This window comes from Pristiophorus japonicus, chromosome 14 (assembly GCF_044704955.1).
Source record: "Pristiophorus japonicus isolate sPriJap1 chromosome 14, sPriJap1.hap1, whole genome shotgun sequence".
NCBI lineage: Eukaryota > Metazoa > Chordata > Chondrichthyes > Pristiophoridae > Pristiophorus > Pristiophorus japonicus.
The window spans coordinates 134,964,805-134,987,195 of record NC_091990.1 but is presented as its reverse complement, the minus strand read 5'-3'; the positions used below and the strand labels follow the sequence as shown (position 1 = coordinate 134,987,195).

Below are 22,391 nucleotides of genomic sequence, written 5' to 3'. Positions count from 1 at the left end.
ACTCTATACAGGTATTAACTGCAGTCTTAGTTAAAGTAACAGTGACCTTAGTCTTTATTAAGACACTCCAGAGTGAGGAACAGGCCTTAGGGGCCGGCTTATATACAGTGCTCCCAAGGGATGCTGGGATCCCTTTGGACTTCAGGGGATGCACTCCCTGGTTGCGGAACATGGGAGTGCATGCTTTACAGATACACAACATTACTTACCTGGAAAATTCCTGTAATATAGGTTAATGCTATTTTGACTTTCAAGGCCATTGATAGAACAATTCCAGCCTTAAAGCAGTCAGTTAATAATTCATTGTCCATGGGTTTGGGGGGGGGGGGGGGGGGAGAGAGAAGAAGAAGTGGTGTGAGTGGAGGGGGGGGGGGGAGGGAGAATGATCAGCCATTGAGGCCAATTATACCACTGACGCAGTAGATCAGTTAATCCAGTCCAGGTCTCCACCCCTGATATTTCCTATATTCTCAGGCTTCAGCGGTATATGGTGCCTTTATGTTTTGGGTGTTTAGCCAGCAATCTCCATCTTTTGGAATAAAGCATATTATTGGTAAATAATGAAGATTTGTTATGAAAGGAAGAACAAATGTGCATTTATAGAGCAACTGTCACATCCTCCTATCCAAAAGTGCTTCACAATAAATTAATTACTTTTGAAGCAGAGCTGAACATAGAAAATGTATCCAGGTAGAAGTGTAATCTATAATATATAGAGTTCTTGGATATTGAAGGAGTCATTGAGCCTGAAGATTTTTCCCCCATCATGAAGTGTTATCTAATTCATGCAGCACAGTGTGAGCACCCAAAAGGGATTTCCATCCTCACAGTTGTTCATTGCACCTCGTGATGCAGCAAATTAAAAGATTCCAGGAAAATCTTGTCCATCAAAATGTTGTCTCATTTGGCCCTGCAAAATCTTGCCTCACAATATTCAGCATGTAACTTCAGTAGTGAGGTGAATTTGCAACCATCACCAACAAGATTCAAGATTCACGAGGACTATCCAGTTCAAATCAGATGACTTGATCAGCAGACCCTGGCAACTTCGTGGCAATTTGCAAAATTTAGCATTAGAAGTTGTAGCCTTCATGAGTATGATAACTTGCCAATAGGCAAAACACAACCACTGTGTAGGTAATTTCAACAATAAATGCTGAAAACTGTTAAGATACTACTGTAATATGTACATTAAAAGTGCTGATTTAAATTCCAAAGAGTGAAACCTGTAAACTATGGACACCTTAGCCACTAGCATCAGCTGTATTTTTTTTTTTCTGGTGTCCTTATTTTCAAAATGGTCATTGCACGTACTGTATAAATTCTCAGTTGAATGCAGAGTTCTTAACCCAGTATAAGTGAACCGTTCTGTCCCTGGTAAGCATTCAATCTGAGACAGTGCAGTTTCTCTGCCACTTATGGATGCTGGACAGAGTTCCACATTCCACAAAAGCCATTTATCATAAAACCAGCTGCTGCCTCGTGCTTGTAATGATATAATATAGGCGCCCTCTAGCTAGGAGGTCTAGAGCTCTGGAACTGTATTTAAGAAACTTGCTTGTCTGTATGAGGAATGCCATTTTATCTACACAAGGCAGATTGAGATCTCCCACACTAAATTGAGTTAAATTGAACTAAGTGTTCAAGAGACTATAAAATATAGCACTGGTCTGCGTTTTAAGTTGTAAAAGGGCTTGGTGAATTGAAGGCTATCCGTAGTTCATAATTTGCAAGTGTCTATGATGTCAGAGTGTCTATTGTATATTTTACCATGCCGGAAAAGGGCAGGGGAGTGGGACTAGCTGAAGTGCTCTTGCAGAGAGCCGGCACAGGTTCGACGGGACAAAGGGCCTTCTGCGCTGTAACCATTCTATGATTCTGTAAGTTATTTGGCCTCTCTAAGTGTTTTTTTTTGTTGCAGGTGTCCATTTCTTGGGAGAGTGCATTTATGCAGGTTTCACTGCAGCAAACTGGGACTTTAAATAAAAGCTGAATCAAAATAGGGAAATAACACATTGCTCCACTGAACCTGCTAGTTCTGTCTCATGAGTGTCATTAGAAAGTTAAGGCCCCGATATTAACTGTGAGGCACGTTGGGAGCGGAGAAGGCCAATATTGCGTGGAAAACACAGAAGTAATTTCAGCACGTCTGTGGCATTTTAAAGTAGCCACTTCATTATCATTTGACTTCCAGGTTTGCTGTCGAATACGTGACAGCTGGCATGATGCCGGCCTGCATGACTGGGACTCAACTCCAGTAAGTAAAGCATCAAGCCAAAGATGGCATTTGGAGGAGTTGGGAGGTTTGGCACAGAGACTGCAATTACACAATGGACTCAGGACGCTCAAAGGTTGCGCACAGTTTTAATGATACTTTGCTTGAGGTACTGCTGGGGGCAATGAGGAGTCGGAGAGAGATACACTTTGCCAGCAACATGAGAAAGAAGCTTGTTGCTGCTTTAAAGAAGGCGTGACTGGAGTTGGCCCAGGTCAGCAGCAGAAGCATCATCACGTTCCTGGCTTCAGTGCAGGAAGTGATTTAATGATCTAAGCAGGTTAGGAAAGGCGAGTACAGTTGCACATTCACCAACATCCTGCTGCGCGCATCACCTCGCACCACCCCCCACCCTTCACTGTGTCTCGTCAAGCCTACTCCTCACACTTAGCTTGCAAGCACACCCATCCTTATTTCTATGTTTTATGCACTTCCATCTATCCATCCACCCACTGCCACTCACCCTCATCTTTGAAATGTCCTGCCTTTCCCGGATTGCAAACCTCAGCAAATGCATTGCATCGGTCGGATGAACACATGCCATTACAGTCACTCATAGGTCTGTTGTTTCCCCCGTTGCAAGAGTTGAGCGTGCAAAACACAAGGCCAGAACTAGAGGTGGTCCTCCACAGCTCGTGCAACTGACTAGAAGAGGAAGCACTGGAGATCAGTGGCATTTCGGCATCCCTGGCCATCAGAGATGGGGAGCTCCCATCTACCTGATGACGACAGAATGAAAATATAATCTACCCACGTCATAGAAGTCACGTTAACAACTTGAAAATATGATCCTCTTCATAATGATAAGTTGCAACATTCTGACCTTGCCAACAATATTCATATCTTTTTTGTCGGCTCATGATTACACGTGTGCAGCAGCGGTCGATGGATGTCAAATCCTCAGAGAAGCTGGTTCCTTCTGAGGTCGCACCATCACAGAACTCGTGCTTACCATGCTCCAGGGCCAGCCACACTTCAATATGTGTGCGCACTAGGTCTGTGCAGCAGGGTTGGTCTCCAGTCATCTTGGTTAATCCTTGCCACTGGACCAAGACCTAGCTCTGTCAAGCCTGTGTGGTGGCTGGTGTGCAACGGCCACCACACATTAAAAAAAATCCACGCACAGGCATCTTTCACCCTTCATGTAGTTCGGGACCTGGAATATTAGGTCCTTCATTGAAACACCTGTGAACTCATCCCTTTTTGGCGTCGAAGCAAGTCATCCTCACTTCGAGGGACCGCCTATGATGATGATGCACCAGCGCAGAGAACCGCACTCAGTGGGTCAAGTTGGACAGATTGTGGGTTTTCAGCCGGTAGGCCACAATTCACATGAGCAAGAGCAGACAGTGGTGGCAGGGATAGCTGTGGAAAGTCTACGTCGAAGTGCACAGCCCTCTTCAAGCTCCACTCAACTTGACAGAGATGCTGCACCCCAGGGATTGTCGATGCAGAGGATAATCATTGAGGGCAGCAGAAAATGTGACGTACTGACAGACCTTCCACACACACCGTCCACGATTGCAGAGAGAATAGAGGAGTCCACCTCAAGCATGAGTGGGTTGATGTCACAGGGCATTGCGAGGCAGTCTTCTTCCATGGAGTGGACATCTCCATGGAACATCAATCGTGGCAATCAAATCAGATCATCATCATAGGCAGTCCCTCGGAGTCGAGGATGACTTGCTTCCACTGTAAAAGTGAGTTCTCAGGTGACTGGAGTCGTCCAATGCAGGACCTGCAATCTGTCACAGGAGGGGCAGAGAGTGGTTGAAGGAGAGTGGTCAGGGAGCCTGGGTTGACGCACACTCCTTCCGCTGTCTGCGCTTGGTTTCTGCTTATTCTCAATGATGGGACTCGAGGTGCTTAGCGTTCTCTTGGATGCTCTTCCTCCACTTTGGGCGGTCATGGGCCAGGGATTCCCAAGAGTAGGTGGGGATGTTGCACTATATCAAGGAGGCTTTAAGAGTGTCCGTGAAGCGTTTTCTCTGTCCACCTGGGGCTCGCCTGCTGCGTTGAAGCGCCGCGTAGAGTGCTTGCTTTGGGAGTCTCATGTCAGGCATGCGGATGATGTGGCCCGCCCAACGGAGCTGATCGAGCATGGTCAATGCTTTGATGCTGGGAATGTTGGCCTGAGCAAGAACACGGATGTTGGTGTGTCTGTCCTGCCAATGGATTTGCAGGATCTTGCGGAGGCAGCGCTGGTGGTACTTCTCCAGCGTTTTGAGGTGTCTGCTGTATATAGTCCACACCTCTGAGCATATAGGATGGCGGAGATCACTACTGCCCTGAAAACCATGAGCTTGGTGCCGGGTTTGAGGTCCTGGTCTTCAAACACTTTTCTTCAGGCTGCGCTGGCGCACTGAAGATGGTGTTGAACCTTGTCGTCAATGTCTGCTCTTGCTGAGAGTCGGCTCCAAAGTATGGAAAATGGTCCCTTGTCCAAGGTCTCGTCATGGATTTTGATAATCCGGGGGGGGGGGGGGGGGCGCTGTGCTGTGTGGCGGCATCAGGGTGGTAGAGGACGGGGGCGCTGTGCTGTGTGGCGGCATCAGGGTGATAGAGGACCTTTGTCTTACGGATGTTTAGCATAAGGCCCTACTCTCGGACGCCTCGGTGAAGGTGTTGACGATGGCTTGGAGTTTGGCCTCAGAGTGTAGTGCAATGACAGAGTCCATGCAGGCCTTGACCACGGCTGTGCAGACTCTAGATGCCAAAATATCTGGTGCCTTAAATAGGATGACATATATCTTAACCTTGGTCTGACACAGTGTTACTGATCTGCACTAAGCTGCTCGGCAGCAGAGTGTTAGGAGTGAAGTGCAGCTTCATGGCCCACAAAAGGGATGACTGCGAACATGAACATGGAAGTGGGAACTCCACTCAAAGCACTCCCACTTCTCACCCATTGCTCCCCCTTCAGTCAGTACCTTACATGCTTCCTCTTCTCCCGATGACTGAGTCTGCCCCTGCAGAGGTGCAGGTAGAACAGTCTTTAGCAGAGCCCTCAAGGGCTCCAAAACCCAGAGGCCACCAGCTAAGAGGAGACAGCAGGGATCTGAGCAGCCGGCCTCTACCTCTTGCACCATGTAGGAACAGTAGGAAGAGTAATGCTTTACAGTTACACCAAGGTATTCACATGAATGTGAGACAAAATATCTTAATTTCCATTCTTTAATACAGTCACAAAATGTATTACTCTGCGTCACTTTCCCGGGTTGGCCATTCTTGGCTGCTGGGTGGCAATTCGTCTTTTCAGTTGTTTCTTGATGAATGGGAAGACATGAATTGACGGCAACCAATGGGAGGATGTTCAATGAGGGGTTGGGTGGTACAGGAACTACTTTGAGTCAGTGGAATTTGGGCACAGTGTGGGGTGGGGAAGTGAAGGAGAAATGGAGATTTGCCATTGGATGTGGTTGTGCCATGGGTCCGATGCTGTAACTAAGTTATTAGGAAATCCCTGGTATCCTGGTCAGCAGATGGTACTGCGATAAGGTCGCCATCCACATCCTGCTCGGATTCCTCCGCAGACGCTGAGTGATCAGTGCCTTGTTTCTCTGCAGCTTCAATCCTCGCTGCTGCGCAATGTTATGTCGGGCGCAGCACACCACAATCATTCTGGACAGCCTGGCGAGTACTTAAGTGTGCCTCCAGATCTGTCCAGACACCTGAAATGCATCTCGAGTATACCAATTGTTCAATGACACAAACAATTATCATACTGCTCTTGGCCCTCATTGGTTGGGTTCCTCACAGATGTCAGCTAAGGGGGTATCCTTTGTCACAAGTCTGCTTGCAAGTTCAAAGAGCTGAGGGAATTTGGACTGTCGCCGGTTGAAATTATTATAGCAACTCCCCGGGAATCTGGCACACACCTGCATAAATCTTTTATTTTGGTTGCACATTGAAGTGGAACCCCGCTGGTTGATCTGGGATGTAGATTGCCACGTGTGCGCAGTCGCAGATGCCCTCCAACTGTGGAAAGCCAGGCAGAGCAGCAAACCTGAGCATCCGCTCATCCCGACTCGAGTATCACAGGCGAAATTGATATAATTGCCGGCCCCGACAAACATCTCAGCAGTGGCCTGTCTTTATGCATTAGTGTGCAGCAGACTGGGAGATCCTGGATATGCCTTAGTTAGAGCCCTGGAAGCAAAACAAGTTGATCGGGGTAATCACGTTCACAGCCACTGGTAATGTGTGGCCCCCAGGTCCAGAAGGGAGCAGGTCTTCTAGGAGGCTGCAGCTGTCTGCCACCACCCGACATGACAATCTCACCCTCCGGAGCCAATGTTCTGAGAGGTCGAGGAAGCCGAGCCTGTGCCTATACACGCCGTTACCCGGGAAGCGTCACCTACAAGCTCGACCTCTCTGCTGCTCACCACCTGCAGCATTCGCAGTGGTAGGCTTCTGTTCATCTTGATCCTCGTCCGAGATCCAATCTAAAGCAGCCAAGACATCACCCATCGTGATCAGTCTCAACGTCCAAACTGCAGAAACTAATCTCTCACCACCACTATGAACAAACCCTTTCCCAGTGGTAGATAACAAAGCAGCTGTATGCGCTGAGTATTTATTGCCTGATTTTTAATGAGCCCCATTATCTTTGTGTTCTCGCCTCGGTTTCAATGGCGAGTTTCAGGAAGTACGGAAAACCCGTGGATACGCCATTAAATCTGAAAGCACATGGAAATATTACTCAAATGCAGCGATTTGTACATTTAAATTGCTAACACACCTTCGAGGGAATTACGCACCAACAGCTGAATGTGCCACAGTTAACATTCTTCCCAATATCTCTCTAGCTTGAAAGTATAAAGCTAAAAACTAACAATGGATCAATATCCCAGTCTCTGGCACATGACAACTCTGATCAAAACATTCTGCACAAAAGGTTAAATGGTACCAGCAATACTGCAGAAAACCCACGCCACATTCAATTGAAAGCTCTTGATTGCGGAGTTTAACATAATAAAATCCTATCAAAATTATAAGTTTATTTATTTCAACTGTAAATTAATGGAAACACTTTGTAGAGACAGCGTACACTAAAATATACATCGACTTTTGCTATATTTGAGTTCTTAATGGACCTCTGCACCACATCATTCCAAAACACCATTTAAAAATGATTTTAACTATTAAATATGATAGTGGAATAATTACTTAGCTTGGCAAATAATTTTCCAAGAATTGGAAGTATTGTGGGAGACAGTTGCCTGGAATTTCCACTTTTTCCAAGTGCACTTTATTTAATACAATAAAGCGGTTACAAGCCCCACAGTAGAATTTAGATTCAACGTCAGAACGGAGAAGCAGTAACATACTTTGAGAAATTAATCAAATGTCATGTACAAGTTTTTAAACAGGTCCTAATGCCATTGCAGTCGAAGATTGATTTTGAAATCAGCTCTACCTAGTCATTTACAATTGTTCTTTCATTTTCCAGTATAGTTCTGACTCATGTACTCAAACTGAATAAGGCATGGGGAGTTCTGTATTTCAGGAGGGCCAAACAAAAGCATTAATTCTAGCTGCAGTCAAATTAAAAGGACCACCCATCTGGTGTGGTATTAAGCAATATACAAGCCATACCCTGGTTTGATTCCCAAGTCAGGATTGAGCTTGTTTAGCGTTGGGCATCCCATGGCCATAAAGGTAAAACAAAATCAGCCAAGGATCCCGTTCCCAATCACTATCCACTGTATGTACATGCGGATGCTAAGCAAAGGATCAAATTTGGTTATGATGCTGTTCAATCAAACAACTTGTTGACAACTGTACGACAGCAAGAATCATACTTATTCAATAAAAAAGCCAACTGCATCATTTTATTTTTGCACAGCTGTGACTATTGCACGTGACATTTCCTGGTTGCTTTATTGCTGATTGTCTGTTTAAGAGTTCGCAGCAAATCCCACCTCTTGGCTGTTGGGAGTTGCAGAAGGCTGAATAGAACAGAGCAGTGCATTATACTATAAAATATGTATTTAGGGTTTTCCTAATGGCTCAGTGAGTAACTGCACTGGCTACGGCAGCACTGAACCATGCAGATCAGAATGATCCTCCCTTCAATCCTTGTTGCTGTGTCAAGTTAGTCTCTGTCTGGACTATGGTGGCAGGGCAAAGGAGAAATGAGCTTATGGTTCTTGCTCCTGATTGTTATCCTGCTGGAGATGTGCATTTGTAGACATCAGGTAGGAACAGCCTTTGCTCTCCAGTCAAACAGTCTGTCAACAACACAGTCTAGGCTCACATATGAAGTTCAGTCAACTTGGACAGCAGGTGTAAAATTGTACCATGGCAAGAGTCAATACCTTCAAAAAAAGTGTAAAACAAAATATTAGAAATTAGATGGCAGTTTTGCCTTTTATCTTCTTCCCTGAATTAACGAGACAATTTTTCTAGAGGCTGGATTTGACTTGCATCTATCAGAGGGTGAAATTCTATTTACATTTTTGGTATTGGCAGAAACCTAATCGCAACATTGTAATACCAGCTAGCATAGTACAAAACTTATTTTAGTATTGCCAGGTCCTTAATCAGTTGCTCACTGTAGTCCAGAGAGATTAGCTAACCAAACACCTACCAGAGACTGAAGGGAGTCTCTTCCTGGTTGGTATGGGTCAGTACCACAGCAGCCAGTGCATTTACCCACTGAGCCTTTAGCAAAGCCTTATCTATTTCTTCTACACTACAACCCACCACATTGTAGCTCTGAAACTGAGCAAGGAGCAGCATTAACAATTTATGCCAACACCTCCAGGGTCACCATTCAACCCTTCTCAGAGAACAATATACACTAAGGTATGGGGAGGGGTGGAAGCATTTTTCCTGTGTTTAACTGTTTAACGGATCAAGAATCCTATATATCTGGAGTAACTGGGAAGTGATTTAGTACTTGGAAATTGTACAATTGACAGGCCTCGTCAAGCTTACTAAATTTTAAAAAGTCTTAACTGCAGTTTATCACAAATTTCAATTTCAAGCACTCTTACAATTCTATATGTATACAATTAGTCCTCATTTCACCACCTCATTGTGGATATGGCTTCAGCAGCAGTCTCCAGGGAACAAGTTAAAGATATCAGACAAGGGCTTTACAAAGAGAAACTTAGAACCCCTTAGTATAAACTAGGATTAACACAGCTCTCAAATTTAGCAGCTCAGATATTTTGTTCAAGAGGTAGTAATGAATTGTGGTATTGAGCTTTCAAACCTGAAATGTCCTATATACAATCCCTGGTCTGTTCAGTTAATCAATCTCCACCTGGACAATGGTGGCTGGGTTATGATCCATCCACCTCCACGGAGGTGTGTGGGGGACCTGACCCATCCACCTCCATGGCACGAACCTGGTATTGCAGTACTTCCAGGAACGGTGCAGTGGCTCTAGGCCTTTTGGCTAAGAGCATTGGCGCAGAGTGATCCTTGGCGTGTGCAAGGTGACCTCTGGCGTTTGTGATTTGACAAAGAATTGGAACGATTGGCTACGAATTTCAAAAAAAAAGATAAACAAAGATACAGTTTATGCTGCATAGTATACATGTATGTATGTCAGGCTCAGTTATGAGGCCCAAAATGGTCACACAGTCTTCCAGCACACTCAGTCTAAGTTAAGCATGAAGAATAGCCACTTGGGCAGACTGATTTGTGGAACTGAGCGATAAAGGAAGCAGGTCCCTTTCGAGCAAACTCTCTATCTTTCCAGGGAAGCTCAAGTGAAAATCAAGATTGGAATTCAAACTCCAGTCTCCAGTGAGAATCCACCATTCTTCCTGTCAAATGCAGAATTATGACAAAACTTATTTAAAAAAAAATGTTCCACAAACCATTTGCTACATTGTCTTTCAAAAGACAATAGCATATTACATTTCCCATCCTACATAAAAGTGATGTTTCTTTAGTTTTTACACTCAAGTGCTTTGCTCATTTCATTAAGATTCAATTGTGGTTATGTAGAGAAAGAGACATTTGCTAAGAAATCTTGATTTTGGAAGATAATTGTTGGACTTGTGTGAATTCTTCTGTATACTATGCCATCACAGAAAGCTATTTTAGGAGAAAAGCAAGGAGAATTAAATAACTTGAGCACAGGCCAAACATAGGAAGAAACAAACACTGAAAAACACGATTCCATTTTTGTAAAAACTTTTATTTTGCTTTTCTTGTTACATCAGTGTGTGGTTTATTTTAGGGTATTTTTGTTTTTTAAAAAATCACAATGTGCAATCACTGCCACAAATGAGGCATTCGATTCCACTGCCAGGGACTAGCTGGATGTTACAAGTCAGGTTGTAGAGCGTACAATAATCCATGAATTCTTTTGGTATTTGTTTATGGTTGCTGTCTGAAACATTTCACAGTTGCACAAAAAGCCCTTCCATCAAGCATGGGGAGGGAGGGTCCAGTTTAAATCACTTCCTGAGCTGTCATCTGGGTCGCAGTTACAATCTTTTTATTCATACCTCTGGGCCTTATCAATCCTCCCCGTCCTGCAAAATAAGACCAAAAATAAATATAATTTACCTCCCAGTAAATACTGAATAAGGCATAAAAGCTTTTGAGTGGTGTACAACTCACCCAATAAGAAAGTGGCAAAACAAAGTTTGGAAAATGTGTTATCTACCAGAGACGTTGGTGCAAGGACTCCCATTGGGTAGTATCTGAGCCGCTACCCTTCAACCCACTCAGTCATATATACAGAATATTCTAAAAATAGAGTTCTTAGAAAACAGTTTTATTACAAAGAGTGTATGCTTTTTAGGAACTACGTAGTTTGCACACTTCACATTCCTGACTGACCCACTGTACGCTTCTCCCTTCCAAAACCCATTTCTTTGACGGTCATTGAACATTTGCCCCAACTCCTACTCCATGTGCATTTCCCATCCCTAGGAAAGGCACCTTGTGACATTTTGCTACGCTAAATAAAGCATGTACTTAAGGAATGTTATTTTTACAAAATGAACCACCAGTAACAAAATAAAGTGTAGTAATGGGATGTTCTCCATAGGAACAAGAGCATCCCAAGTGATTGCTGCATGCCAAGCTTTTTCACTTGAACGTTGCTCACTGGAAATCTGTTGTACTGGTTTGTTTTGAAATGGCTCCGGTGATCCTTTTACTAACCAGCTGAAACACTGAGGCTAAGCTAAAATTATCTTTGAATATTGAACACACCTTGTGTATTTTATTCACAAATGTTCTGAATGCAAGGTCTTATAGTTGAGGCAATCAGGAGTGCAGTCTCTGCAAGCCTAAACAGAAGTTTATGCTGGCAATAGAGTCAACACTAAGAGTTACAAATATACTGCATCATTGCCTCAAATGCACAAGTTACTGAATTAGTATACCTTCTCATACATCTTTCAAGGCGAGTTTTATTCTAGCCTTTCCTCATTACTATGTCTTCTGATAGTGGAGTTACAAATACACACTTTATTAAAAAGTACCTATACAATTGTAACAAAATAAAATTCTCAAAGAACTATAAGCTACTAAAAATATAGAAGTGATCAAAGAAAACCTGCTAATGACACTAGATGCACAGAAGACAAAATCAGAATTGAGACATCACACTCAGTGCTACAACTGCATTTTCCTATTCCATTAGCAATAGTATATGGAAAAGTTGAAATGTTTCAGTTAAGTTCTGTTTGTTAAAACAATCTTCAACTTGTCGCAACCTGATTAGCTCCAGCACCAGAGCTCTACATTCGAATCCAAGTTTCAGCTGAATCAACCACGTACACATTTGAATTAAGATCCCAATCAATGTCCGCACAACCAGTAAGGGGGTCACTAGTGATGTTCAGAAACCGGAACCATAGCTGATTTTCCCTTCAATGGGCCAGAGATGCGAAAGCAATTTTCGCATCCCTTTCACTACCCTATTGCAATAACCCAGCTCTCTCTCTCCACTGTGCAGTTCAGCAATTGCTCCCTCCAAATTCCCTCATTTATGCCATCAACACTCAATGCTTAATTTAAAAAAAATATTTAATCAGGGTTTCTTTGAGGGTTTAAAAAAAAAATGAATTGATAATTTGCCTTTTTAAAAAGATAATGGAAGTCTTATTAAAAAGTTTACATTTCTAGAACAATTAATTGTTTATACGAGAATCCTAGAATATAAAGGTACAATCAGCATGTTGTCAAACAGCTACAACTCAACTAAAGTGAAGAGGAGTTATGAAAAACTGGAGCAGAGAACGGGCAAAAATAAACTAAGTAAAATGAATGAGATAGTTGTCCGGGGCACATTATCCTCATTCTAGTCTATAATGCTGCATTCAGGCCAAACATCTGAGGCTAGTCTGAAAAAGGATCAGGATTGTAGTCTTTATTCAGCTTGGCTCAAGCTACAAATTAGCCAAGCTCCAGCACATAGAAAAATGGACTAAACAAATTTATATACAATATTAGGCAATGGTATGGTTAGTTCTAGATCTAGCTCAATTTTGAGAAATAGTTCTCTGGAAACAAATTCAGTTCAGCACAGTGCTGCTGTTTGCTGATGTGCAACGGCCATCACGTTAAAAAAAAATCCACACAGGCATCTTCCACCCTTCAGGATGTAGTTCGGGATCTGGAATATTAGGTCCTTCATTGAAACACCTGTGAACTCATCCTTTTTTAGCATGGAAGCAAGTCATCCTCGTTTCGACGGACTGCCTATGATGCTGTTTTGTTTAAAAACATTTTTTACTGTACAAGTTGCTAAGGAATGCAAAAGCTCTACATTAAAAAAATGGTGACATTAAATTTTTGCATTCTTAAGTGACTGTTTACTGTACAAGTTGCTCTATGGCGGTGTTGTTTATTGTATTGATGTATATATAGTTTGTACAAAACAAAATTTATATGAACAGCAACTTGTACAGTAACCAGATTCGCAGTTATGAATGCAAAATCAATTCATCAGCAGAAAGGGTACGAAATAGCTGTACGATAAGCAATGAAACAAGTTAAATATCATAAAAAACATCTCTCTACAAACAAAACTCTGCATCTACATTGCAGCTGCAGTGCCTACTCCGTTCCAGAAACTTAGCCTGCTAGACCCACCGAAAGAAAGTGAGCTGGTTGCCAGCCTGGGCACAGAAGCTGAAAGCAGCATATGAAATTAGGCCATCGGGGAAAAGGACAAAGTCTGCCTTTAGTGATACCCTACTCTCCAAATAAAAGCAGCTCATTTCTTTTGGTCACACATAATGGATGGTAAGAAAGAGGCTGCCCAAATGACTAAAATAGCCAAGGAGAAGTAGTGCATAAAGGAGTTGATACTCAAAGACCTGGAACAATCTGGCTGCATAGCATACAAGGAAGTGATAACAGATGGCTAAGAGCTGCCTTGGTTCCCTGCACAAATATGTGCCTATGGCATAAAAGGGCACATTTAATACACGTATTAATTGCTTCAATCCTTATACTTCAAGACACAGGAGCATGTACAAGTGCATGCATTTTTTTTTTTTACACAGATGGTAGCAAGCACAGTGGTGCAACTGGAGATATCTGGAACAAGGGTGAATGTGTCAGACGTGACTCTCTGTTTCCTTGGAGTATTTGCTGCAAACAAATCACTATTCCCACAGGGCAGTAAATAGTTCTGACTGTCAGGCTTCTTTATGGAGCATGTATTGCCAAGGTTTTTTGATACATCAGTACATGTTTGTGTGCCAGAAGGGGCACTTGTTCTATATTGGAACACTAAAGTATTAAAAAAAAGTTTCAAGTAACAGAGAGATATGTAGAAACTGAAAACTTGTAACTTGAAACAATCTGTCAAACGCATTGCTAACGTAATACCTGTAATCTCAAAAATCAAAAATTATTTTTGAGGCAGTGATGCAGTGTAAGATTATTCCATGTAGCTGTTAATTATTTATGTCACAAAAGTAGCTTGAGTTTGAATAGGCAGTGTGCCAGTGTTAATAAGTATTATGTTTCATTTTGGCTGTCTTGAGGCTAGAACAATTTGAAACTTAAAAATATTTTATTCATCAACCAAATTTTCATCTCAGATACAAAGCCACTTTATAATAAAAGATATAAAAGATAATACCTATATTGAGGCATTCCCAATCATTTAATGTTCCTAAAATTAATCAATTTGGAAACTTTTCCTCCCAGTTACAAATAACATTTAATTTGAATAAAATGGGCCTTTATTTTTCCATGGATTAGGAGTAAAGGGAGCTAGAAGTTTCATTGTATGTGCATGCAAAACAAATAGTGCAACATAGACTTGTGTACATAAAAAAGCACATCCAAAATCAAACAAGAGGCACCATCAGTTCCAATAAGGCACGGCAACATCGAGTATTCCAGGGTCACAAACAGAGCACAGTAGTGCTCAGACAAACTGGGCAAAATAAATTCCCATGCAGTGATATGCTGTTGGATATGCATTTATCAATCCAAGTGCAAATGGCCAAAGTATTTACACCCTTTAGATTTCCGAGGAACAACTCCCACCTCGGCTGCTCCAACATGTTTCAGCAAGCAGATGATTCACATCAGGTCTGTATAAACAGCCAATGAAGACCTGTAGATTTCAAATCAAATCATACCCATCAGGCAGGTCATTAATACCTCATGGTGCATGAACTTTTGCAAAACTTGGAGGAATTTTGAGAGCAGGAAAGTATAAACAGGTCTTCTCATAATACGGAGTTTTTAAAAGCAAAATAAAATCATTTATGCTAATTTCCAATCCTGCTACAGGCACATCCTTCTGCTGGTGAGATTTACTTTATGCAGCAATAAAATACAAAATTATGAGCGACATGCAACAAAGACTGAAGTGAACTTTAACATGGCCTTATTCTGTATCATTCAATAATCTACATGTCTTATCAGGGCATTAATCATGCCCTTGTAGGAAAACAAGATTCACACTTTCCAATAAACTTGACTATAATGTGCACAAAAACTGTACAAAGAGGGTAATATTTCACCCCATCCCCCTCAGTTCTGCTCTCCTGAAAGTTTTGAATCACACTGGGGTTTGGTTTCACATGCTAGAAACACTTTGGTACTCATCCAAATAGTGAACTTTGAGCTTAGTCAGTCAGCAGGCAGTTTTAGAGTGGGGGCAGGGGGTGATTACACCCTAACCCAAAGGTGATTGTGCATTATGCCTCTAATGAAGACCCTCTGAGCTTTTCTGTTTCTCCACAAGCTGTCAGAAGACAAAGTGTTGTGTTCTGTGCTACCAAAGGGTTCAGCTCCTTTTTCTGAGGCGATTTGGTTTGTACCATTTTAGTTTAGAAAATGTTAGAACATTTCAGTTTTGAAGAAATTGCTTCCCAGAGAAACAGATCCTGGGGCAACTGATGTCAAAAGCAGGAGAAAATTAAGTATAGACAAGTGCCAGTGGCATGGAGAAAATGGTCACTTGTTCTGGCTGAGAAGTCAAAGTATAAGGAAAACCTCCAACATTCTACCTTGGACAACTTCACACATAGCTTTGTGCAGTAGCACAAATCAGGGGCAAGAATCTGTAACTGCTAGAAATTAACACACTCTGGAGCAACCTGTACACAAAATGTACCAACAGGACTGTTGTTCTTTTCAGTCCTACTGATTCTTAATACAGTTACCCTGACTAGAATTCAGTGTTGTATACCACATCACTGTCATTATTAAGTAAATCAAATCGAGAATATGCAGTAAAACTGAAAATGCTGGAACACTAGACAGTCAGCATCTGAAGGTAGCAGGTATGGCAAGCATAGCGGACTAGCAATCTGGAGATTCAAAATTCAAATCCCACCGTAATAAATTCTGAAATCGAGGTCAATAAATCTGGTCATTTTTAGGGTTGCATCAGAAAATAATGACTATGAAAGCTGACATAAAGTCATAAAAACCCAACTGGCTCACTAATGTTCTTCAGGGAAAGAAACCCGTCACCCCTACCTGGTCTGACCTACATGCAACTCCACTCCCACACTCCATGGTTGATTCTTTGTGCCTTCAGGGTCACTCGGGATGGACATAGAAATTACAACACAGAAACAGGCCATTCAGCCCAACAAATGCTGCCTTACCAGTTTTGCTCACATCCCAAGTGCAACTAAGAAAGATAAGTTAACATTTCAGAACTGACTGAAGGTCTACACCCAAAACATGAACTTGCCTGTTCACTCCACAGTTGGTACATGACCATGGTTCCCAAAAAGCTGTGCGGCTACGCAGCCACTGGCCAATTGCGCACAGGCCGGAACTGGCTTTTTCAATGTTAATTTTTTTTTATAAAGGGGCTGCATGGCAAAACTTAAGGGGAACATTGTATATGACCCGAACATTTTCTGTTTTAGTTTCAGATTTCCAGAAAGTGCAGCTATTTTTGTTACTTTTTGCATAAACTGGCAACATTTTACAACAAATATGCAAAGTAAAATGTGGAGCTGAAATTGCTTCATAATTGCAGTATTAGTGACAGCAACTGCTACTTGACTAATGGCTAAATTTATGGATTTGTATAAAAAAAAGTTAACTTAAGAAGCTGCCATAGATCTTGTACAAGATATAAAGGACACATCATGCCCACAAAGATACACTATTTTGATAAGTGAGGTTAACTGGATAATAAATAAATTTATGGCCAGGCTTACAAGTAGGAATATTTTACATTAACTTTAAAAAAAAACATTACAAGAAAAAATACAAAGTTGACAGATTGAAATATAACATTTATATTGCAGCATACAGATATTACAAAGTCATTTACCTATTGGGTCTTCCTCATTGTGTTTATCCTTCACAAGCATCAGAAATACAAAAATATCAGAGTCAGCACCCATTTTACTTACGATAGCCACAATCTTCCACATCCCCTGGTGAAAATACCATACTGAAGCTCGCATGCTGATATTTACAGCAAATAATTGTTGAGAAAAAGATCCATATGCCTCACATTGGTGACAGCAAAACCAAAAGGAAAACCCAGGACTGGACATGATCAGATTTTAAATCCTTCGTTGGAGACCAATTTGGAAGTTCTCCCAATGGCTCAGTGAGCAATTAATCCACATAAATCAGGAGGGTTCAAGATTTGATTCTCAGTCTTTTATATTAGTCGACTGCAGTCAGGCAGTGGTAGTACTACAATTAGTCCTTGCATGACTAGGGTAGTAGGAAAAATGAAGCTTTTTAAAAAAAACTTTTGACCATTATCCAGAAAACCCTACAGGAAATGGGTATTTGTTGAGAATGGAGAGCACAGAATTGGCTGCAACTGCTTCATTGTCAAATAGTCTTGATCATGCACACTGTATAACAAAGGTACCAAAACGCGATCAATATTTCTGGAACTGTATCCCAGGAAAGCCTGAACATCTTGAAGATAAGAGGTGGGGATAAAATCATCAGAGGAAAAGAAATACACCAATATGCAAAGAAGATCCATTTGGAAGATGAACTTATATTTAGGTTCAATTTATATTTAAACATGGTATTACTCCACATGTCTGCATTAGATACCGGAGTTTAAATGATACACACTATTGGTGACCTTGGCTCAGGTAGAACAGATTTTTTATATAGCGCCTTTAATATAATGAAACATCCCAAGGTGCTTCGCAGTAGTATTATAAGACAAGGAATTTGACACCGAACCACAGAGAAATTGGGGCAGGTGTCAAAAAGCTTGGTCAGAGAGGTAGGTTTTAAGGAACGTCTTAAAGGAGGAGAGGTAGAGAGGCTGAGGGGTTTAGGTGGGGAATTTCAGAGCTTAGAGCCTAGGCAATAGAAGACACATCCACCAATGATTGAGTGATTATAATTAGGGATGCTTAAGGGCCAGAATTACAGGAGCGAAGATATATTGGGGGAGGTGGAGCTGGAGGAGGTTACAGAGACAGGGAGGAGCGAGGCCATGGAGGAATTTGAAAACAAGGATGAAAATGATAAAATGGGATAATGCCTTACTGAAACAGCACTTCATCTTTCGTTTAGGCACTTCACAGCCTTCTGGAGTCAACATAGAGTTCAACAATTTCAAACCGTAACCTCTGCCCCCATTTTTTTCTTTCCTCTTTCCCCAGCAGCTGTTGTTGATTTTGCCATCTCCATTTACATCCTATCTAGCCTCATCTTTTGTTTCTTAATTTGTCCCATTACCATCTCCTTTTGCCTTGCACCATCATCCGGTTTGTCTCTTAATCGCATCTGCCTTCCACCTCATCACAGACCTTCCCTTTTGTTCTTTCCTCCCCCCTTCCCTACACTTGTTTAAAAACCTGTTACATCGCTAACTTTTCCAGTTCTGAAATGTTAACGCTTGTTTCTCTCTCCACAGATGCTGCCTGACCTACTGATTATTTCCAGCATTTTCTGTTTTTATTTCAAATTCCAGCATTTGCAGTAGTTTTCTTGTCCTGATGGTGTGTTATTACAGACCATTTACTAATGTCGCTTAGAGATGGCCTGCCCATGCATGATTCTGTCACCGAGAGAGTCAACTAACTGCTGAGAACCGTGTGGATCTTTCAACCAATGACCAAAAAAGTTAAGTGAAATCTAAATGATGGGAAGCACACAATGCCAAGAGTCCAAAAGTAGTTTCATCTGCATTTGAAAAATGTAGTGGGTCCACTAAGAGCTTAATGTTCATTTACTCAGCTTCAGACAAGATAAGACTGTAACTACATTGAAATTGAAAATTTGAAGACACAAATTTAATGAAAAATGAGACAAATACCACTCTAGTGTTGAGAACTGACTAATTGAGTCTGATCCTCCATGCAACCTTCATGAAACATACAATTAAAAATGCTTTTACAGAATTGAGTGAAAAGAACTTGGTATTCTCGAGCAGATGAAGCAAAATCAGAATATCACAAGTATAAATGTCAATGCCATCAAGAGTTTCTTACATTCTGCATTGAATGCTTTTAATGTAAAGATTTCCTAGATGTTCACAGATTATTTACTACTAAATGCAAAAGTTCTTCACTTAGAGCCTTCTACCTCTTAAGATCAATGCCACTATAACTGATCTGACCCTTTGTTTTATAGTGAGTCAAGCTCATGAGGTTAATCAATATTGTACTCAGGTCCTGTAGCTTCAAACATGCTTTCCAAACCATTATGGAGTTGAAAGAATTCTAGCTCAACATCCTTAACTCATTTAACTCAACATGGTCATAAGGTCTAAAATTGAAGAACCCCATCTACTCAAAATCTAAAGCATCTGTTTGTCCCCATTTAAAAAGGTTACTGCCAGATTTTGCACTCCTAGAAGTTGCACAGAAGATCTGCGGTGTACCCAGAAAAAGCATGATTGAATTCGACTGATTTTTTGATGGTGTCTGCACGAAGACATAACCTGACTGAAGATCTGATTCTGGAAACTGAAGTGGCAGCACAAAGCCAGTTTGCAACCAATTCATTGCTTCTCACTTTTTAAAAGAGAAACATTCCCAACCAAAATAATACAACATCTGTTGATCTGCAACTTGAGCATACTGGAGTTATAAATGAGCAGTATTCGGGAGACTGTTGGTTAAAATAACTAAAATCCTCAGGAAGAGTTTGGTAGCCACAAACACAAGGAAAGTTTGTCAGCTGAAATCCGAAGACCCAGATACAGTGCTCTCAGAAAATGCATCAGGGTGGAGAATACAAGCTGAACCGCCCCAAATTAAAATCTTGGTATCAAGGCCATAAGTTTAAAACCAAGCAGCTAAGATATCTGAAACATCTTTTAGCTGGGATCACTTTTTTTTTTTAAATGCAGTTGATCAAAAATCCTAGACATCAACTAGCTGGCAGCTGCATTTAAACCAAATAGTGGTTGGAGCAGTGGCATCACCCAATGGCCCATCTACCTTGCATTTCTAACAACAGCACAAATGTCCACATACACTGACCACAGCACCAGATGTGCCCTGATCAAGAGGTATTTAGCAGCTGCTAGGATTCCACGTGGAATAGACTTCTCTCTTCACCTGCCATTGGTACCCAAAACAAAAACTAAAAAGACTGGATAATACTGGTTTAATCATGTTTAGAAAATTCCCGATTATATGAATTAATTTCTATTTGAGATTTTATGATCAAACGAATCCGGTCTTGTGCTGACATATTGAAGACATAAATTTTTAATTTGAGCAATGTAAAAAAAGCTCTATTGCTGCAATTATAAATTTTGTTCAACTCGAAAGATCTGAATGCTGTTGAGAATAAAGCTGTGCCTACATAAAGAACAATCAGTTGAGAAAGAATAACTCACGTCCGTTAACTTGCCGAAACATCGTTCCAATGAAAGGAGAAAGGATTGCTCTGAGGTCACAGTATTTACACAGTGAAGGATATAAATGGAAAATATCTTAAATCACCATTTCAGATGACTTCACCTTCGTTGATGACCTAACTTATGCACGTGGAAGATATGTAGAGGAATAAATACAGCACAACACAGGCATTAAAATCTTCTGAAAGCAAAAGACAAAAAATCTTTCTAAATGATTTTCAAAATTTTGTAATACTTTAGAAAAGAGTTCAATCAGAACCCTATCTAAAATTCATCGGAGTACATGATCTTCACAGAAGCCAAATTGTGCAAACAAAATTCTACTGCAGTCCTCAAAATGAACAAGTTATCAATGACGATTCAATGTTTTTACTATGGCTAGTCATGGGAAAATATTTTCTTAACTGAATGTTTAAGTTACCAAAATAACTTTGGAAATTTACATCGAATAAAAAGTCCATATTAAAAGGCTGTAGTTCGGACAATTTAGTCTGAAAGTGTTGACTTCGTCAGACCATACCTTTTTGTCCCTGTGACAATACTATGGATTTCTTTTTAATTATAGTTCTTTCCTGATGAGAACCCAAAGCGGATGCAGAATCCCATCTATGCAGCATTGAATATTAGAGGATTTCATATCCTAGCTAATCGTTCTAAAGAAAAATAAAATTAGACCCATTTAGGAACATCTAGTATGTGGTGCTAAAACACATTACTTTCACATCAGGAACTGATAGTTACATAATTACTGATATGCCCCAACGTGACCAATTTTGGCCAGACATCCAAACCATATAAGTGCTCTACAAATCCAGTTATTCAATATCTATCCCTACAACAGTCAACCCTAGAAAAAAAACACTACAAAGATACACATCACTTTTTCATTGCCCAATTCAAACCTCTTGTAAATATAGTTTATGTCTGAACCAATCAACTTCAAGATTGTATGAGTTATATACAATCTATGTACCAGCACACAAAAATTCACCCACCGAGTTTTAGTTCAGGGGTTCCCAACATCACAACTGCTCAAAAGACTGCCTCGAGTGCAAACGTGCTCACAGGCAGAGAGACTGACTTATCATTGTACTGCATTCTTTCTGGCACAGCAGCATTTAAAGAAGGTACAATGTCTACTGCAGTTCAATGCTGCTGTTCTGCTTAGAGTATCGGTTTAATACTGGCTCATAAATCCATACAAGAGCTGAAAGATAATACGAGATATCTAATGCATTACACAAAATAGTCTGAAAATATACTACTAACGAGTTGCACAATCCACAATGTATTACATTGAAAGCTGTACCAAAAATGCAATCCATACATGAAATATCAATAAATCGTCATCATAGCAGCTGCAGATAACTTGGCTTAAGGATCTTAAGTTTGTTCACATTCCAGGATCACTTGCTCAAGCCATTGCACAGTAAATGATTGAATGGGATGTTTTGAAGTGCTTTATCGCCGTTTCAAGTACGTGGAAAATAGACAAAAAATCCCCCAGACGTCACCTGGAAATTCTAGACACAAGTGTGAACAGTTACTCAGTCAGAATAAAAAGGATAAGTATCATTGGAATTTTGGACACATTTCAAATGCATTTCAGTTACTCAAATACACATGGTATTAAACATTCCAGTCATGTTCCATTTGGAAATTACTGCATTATTTAATTAATCCTGCAGATAGCAAAGCAACACCCTGCATCAGATGTACAGCTAACTGGCATGTTTCCATAAGTGGCCTCAAGACCCATTATATTCACAAGAGAGCTCTGGGCCACATTCATAGTTTTAAAGTGTTAAGACAAGAGTTAAGGCTTATTCCCAAAGTAGATTCACA

At 41.0% G+C, this 22,391-nt stretch overlaps 1 protein-coding gene across 2 annotated transcripts in view; it reads right to left on the bottom strand.

The window, feature by feature from the left end:
• Window positions 1-10,412: 10,412 nt before the first annotated feature.
• Window positions 10,413-22,391, bottom strand: part of caprin1b (cell cycle associated protein 1b) — a 165,893-nt gene continuing 153,914 nt past the window's right edge. For both annotated transcript variants that reach the window (XM_070899647.1, XM_070899645.1), the window contains one exon: window positions 10,413-10,773. In XM_070899647.1, the coding sequence (XP_070755748.1) occupies window positions 10,691-10,773 (83 nt within the window). In that variant the 3' untranslated portion in view covers window positions 10,413-10,690. The remainder of the gene's footprint in view (window positions 10,774-22,391) is intronic.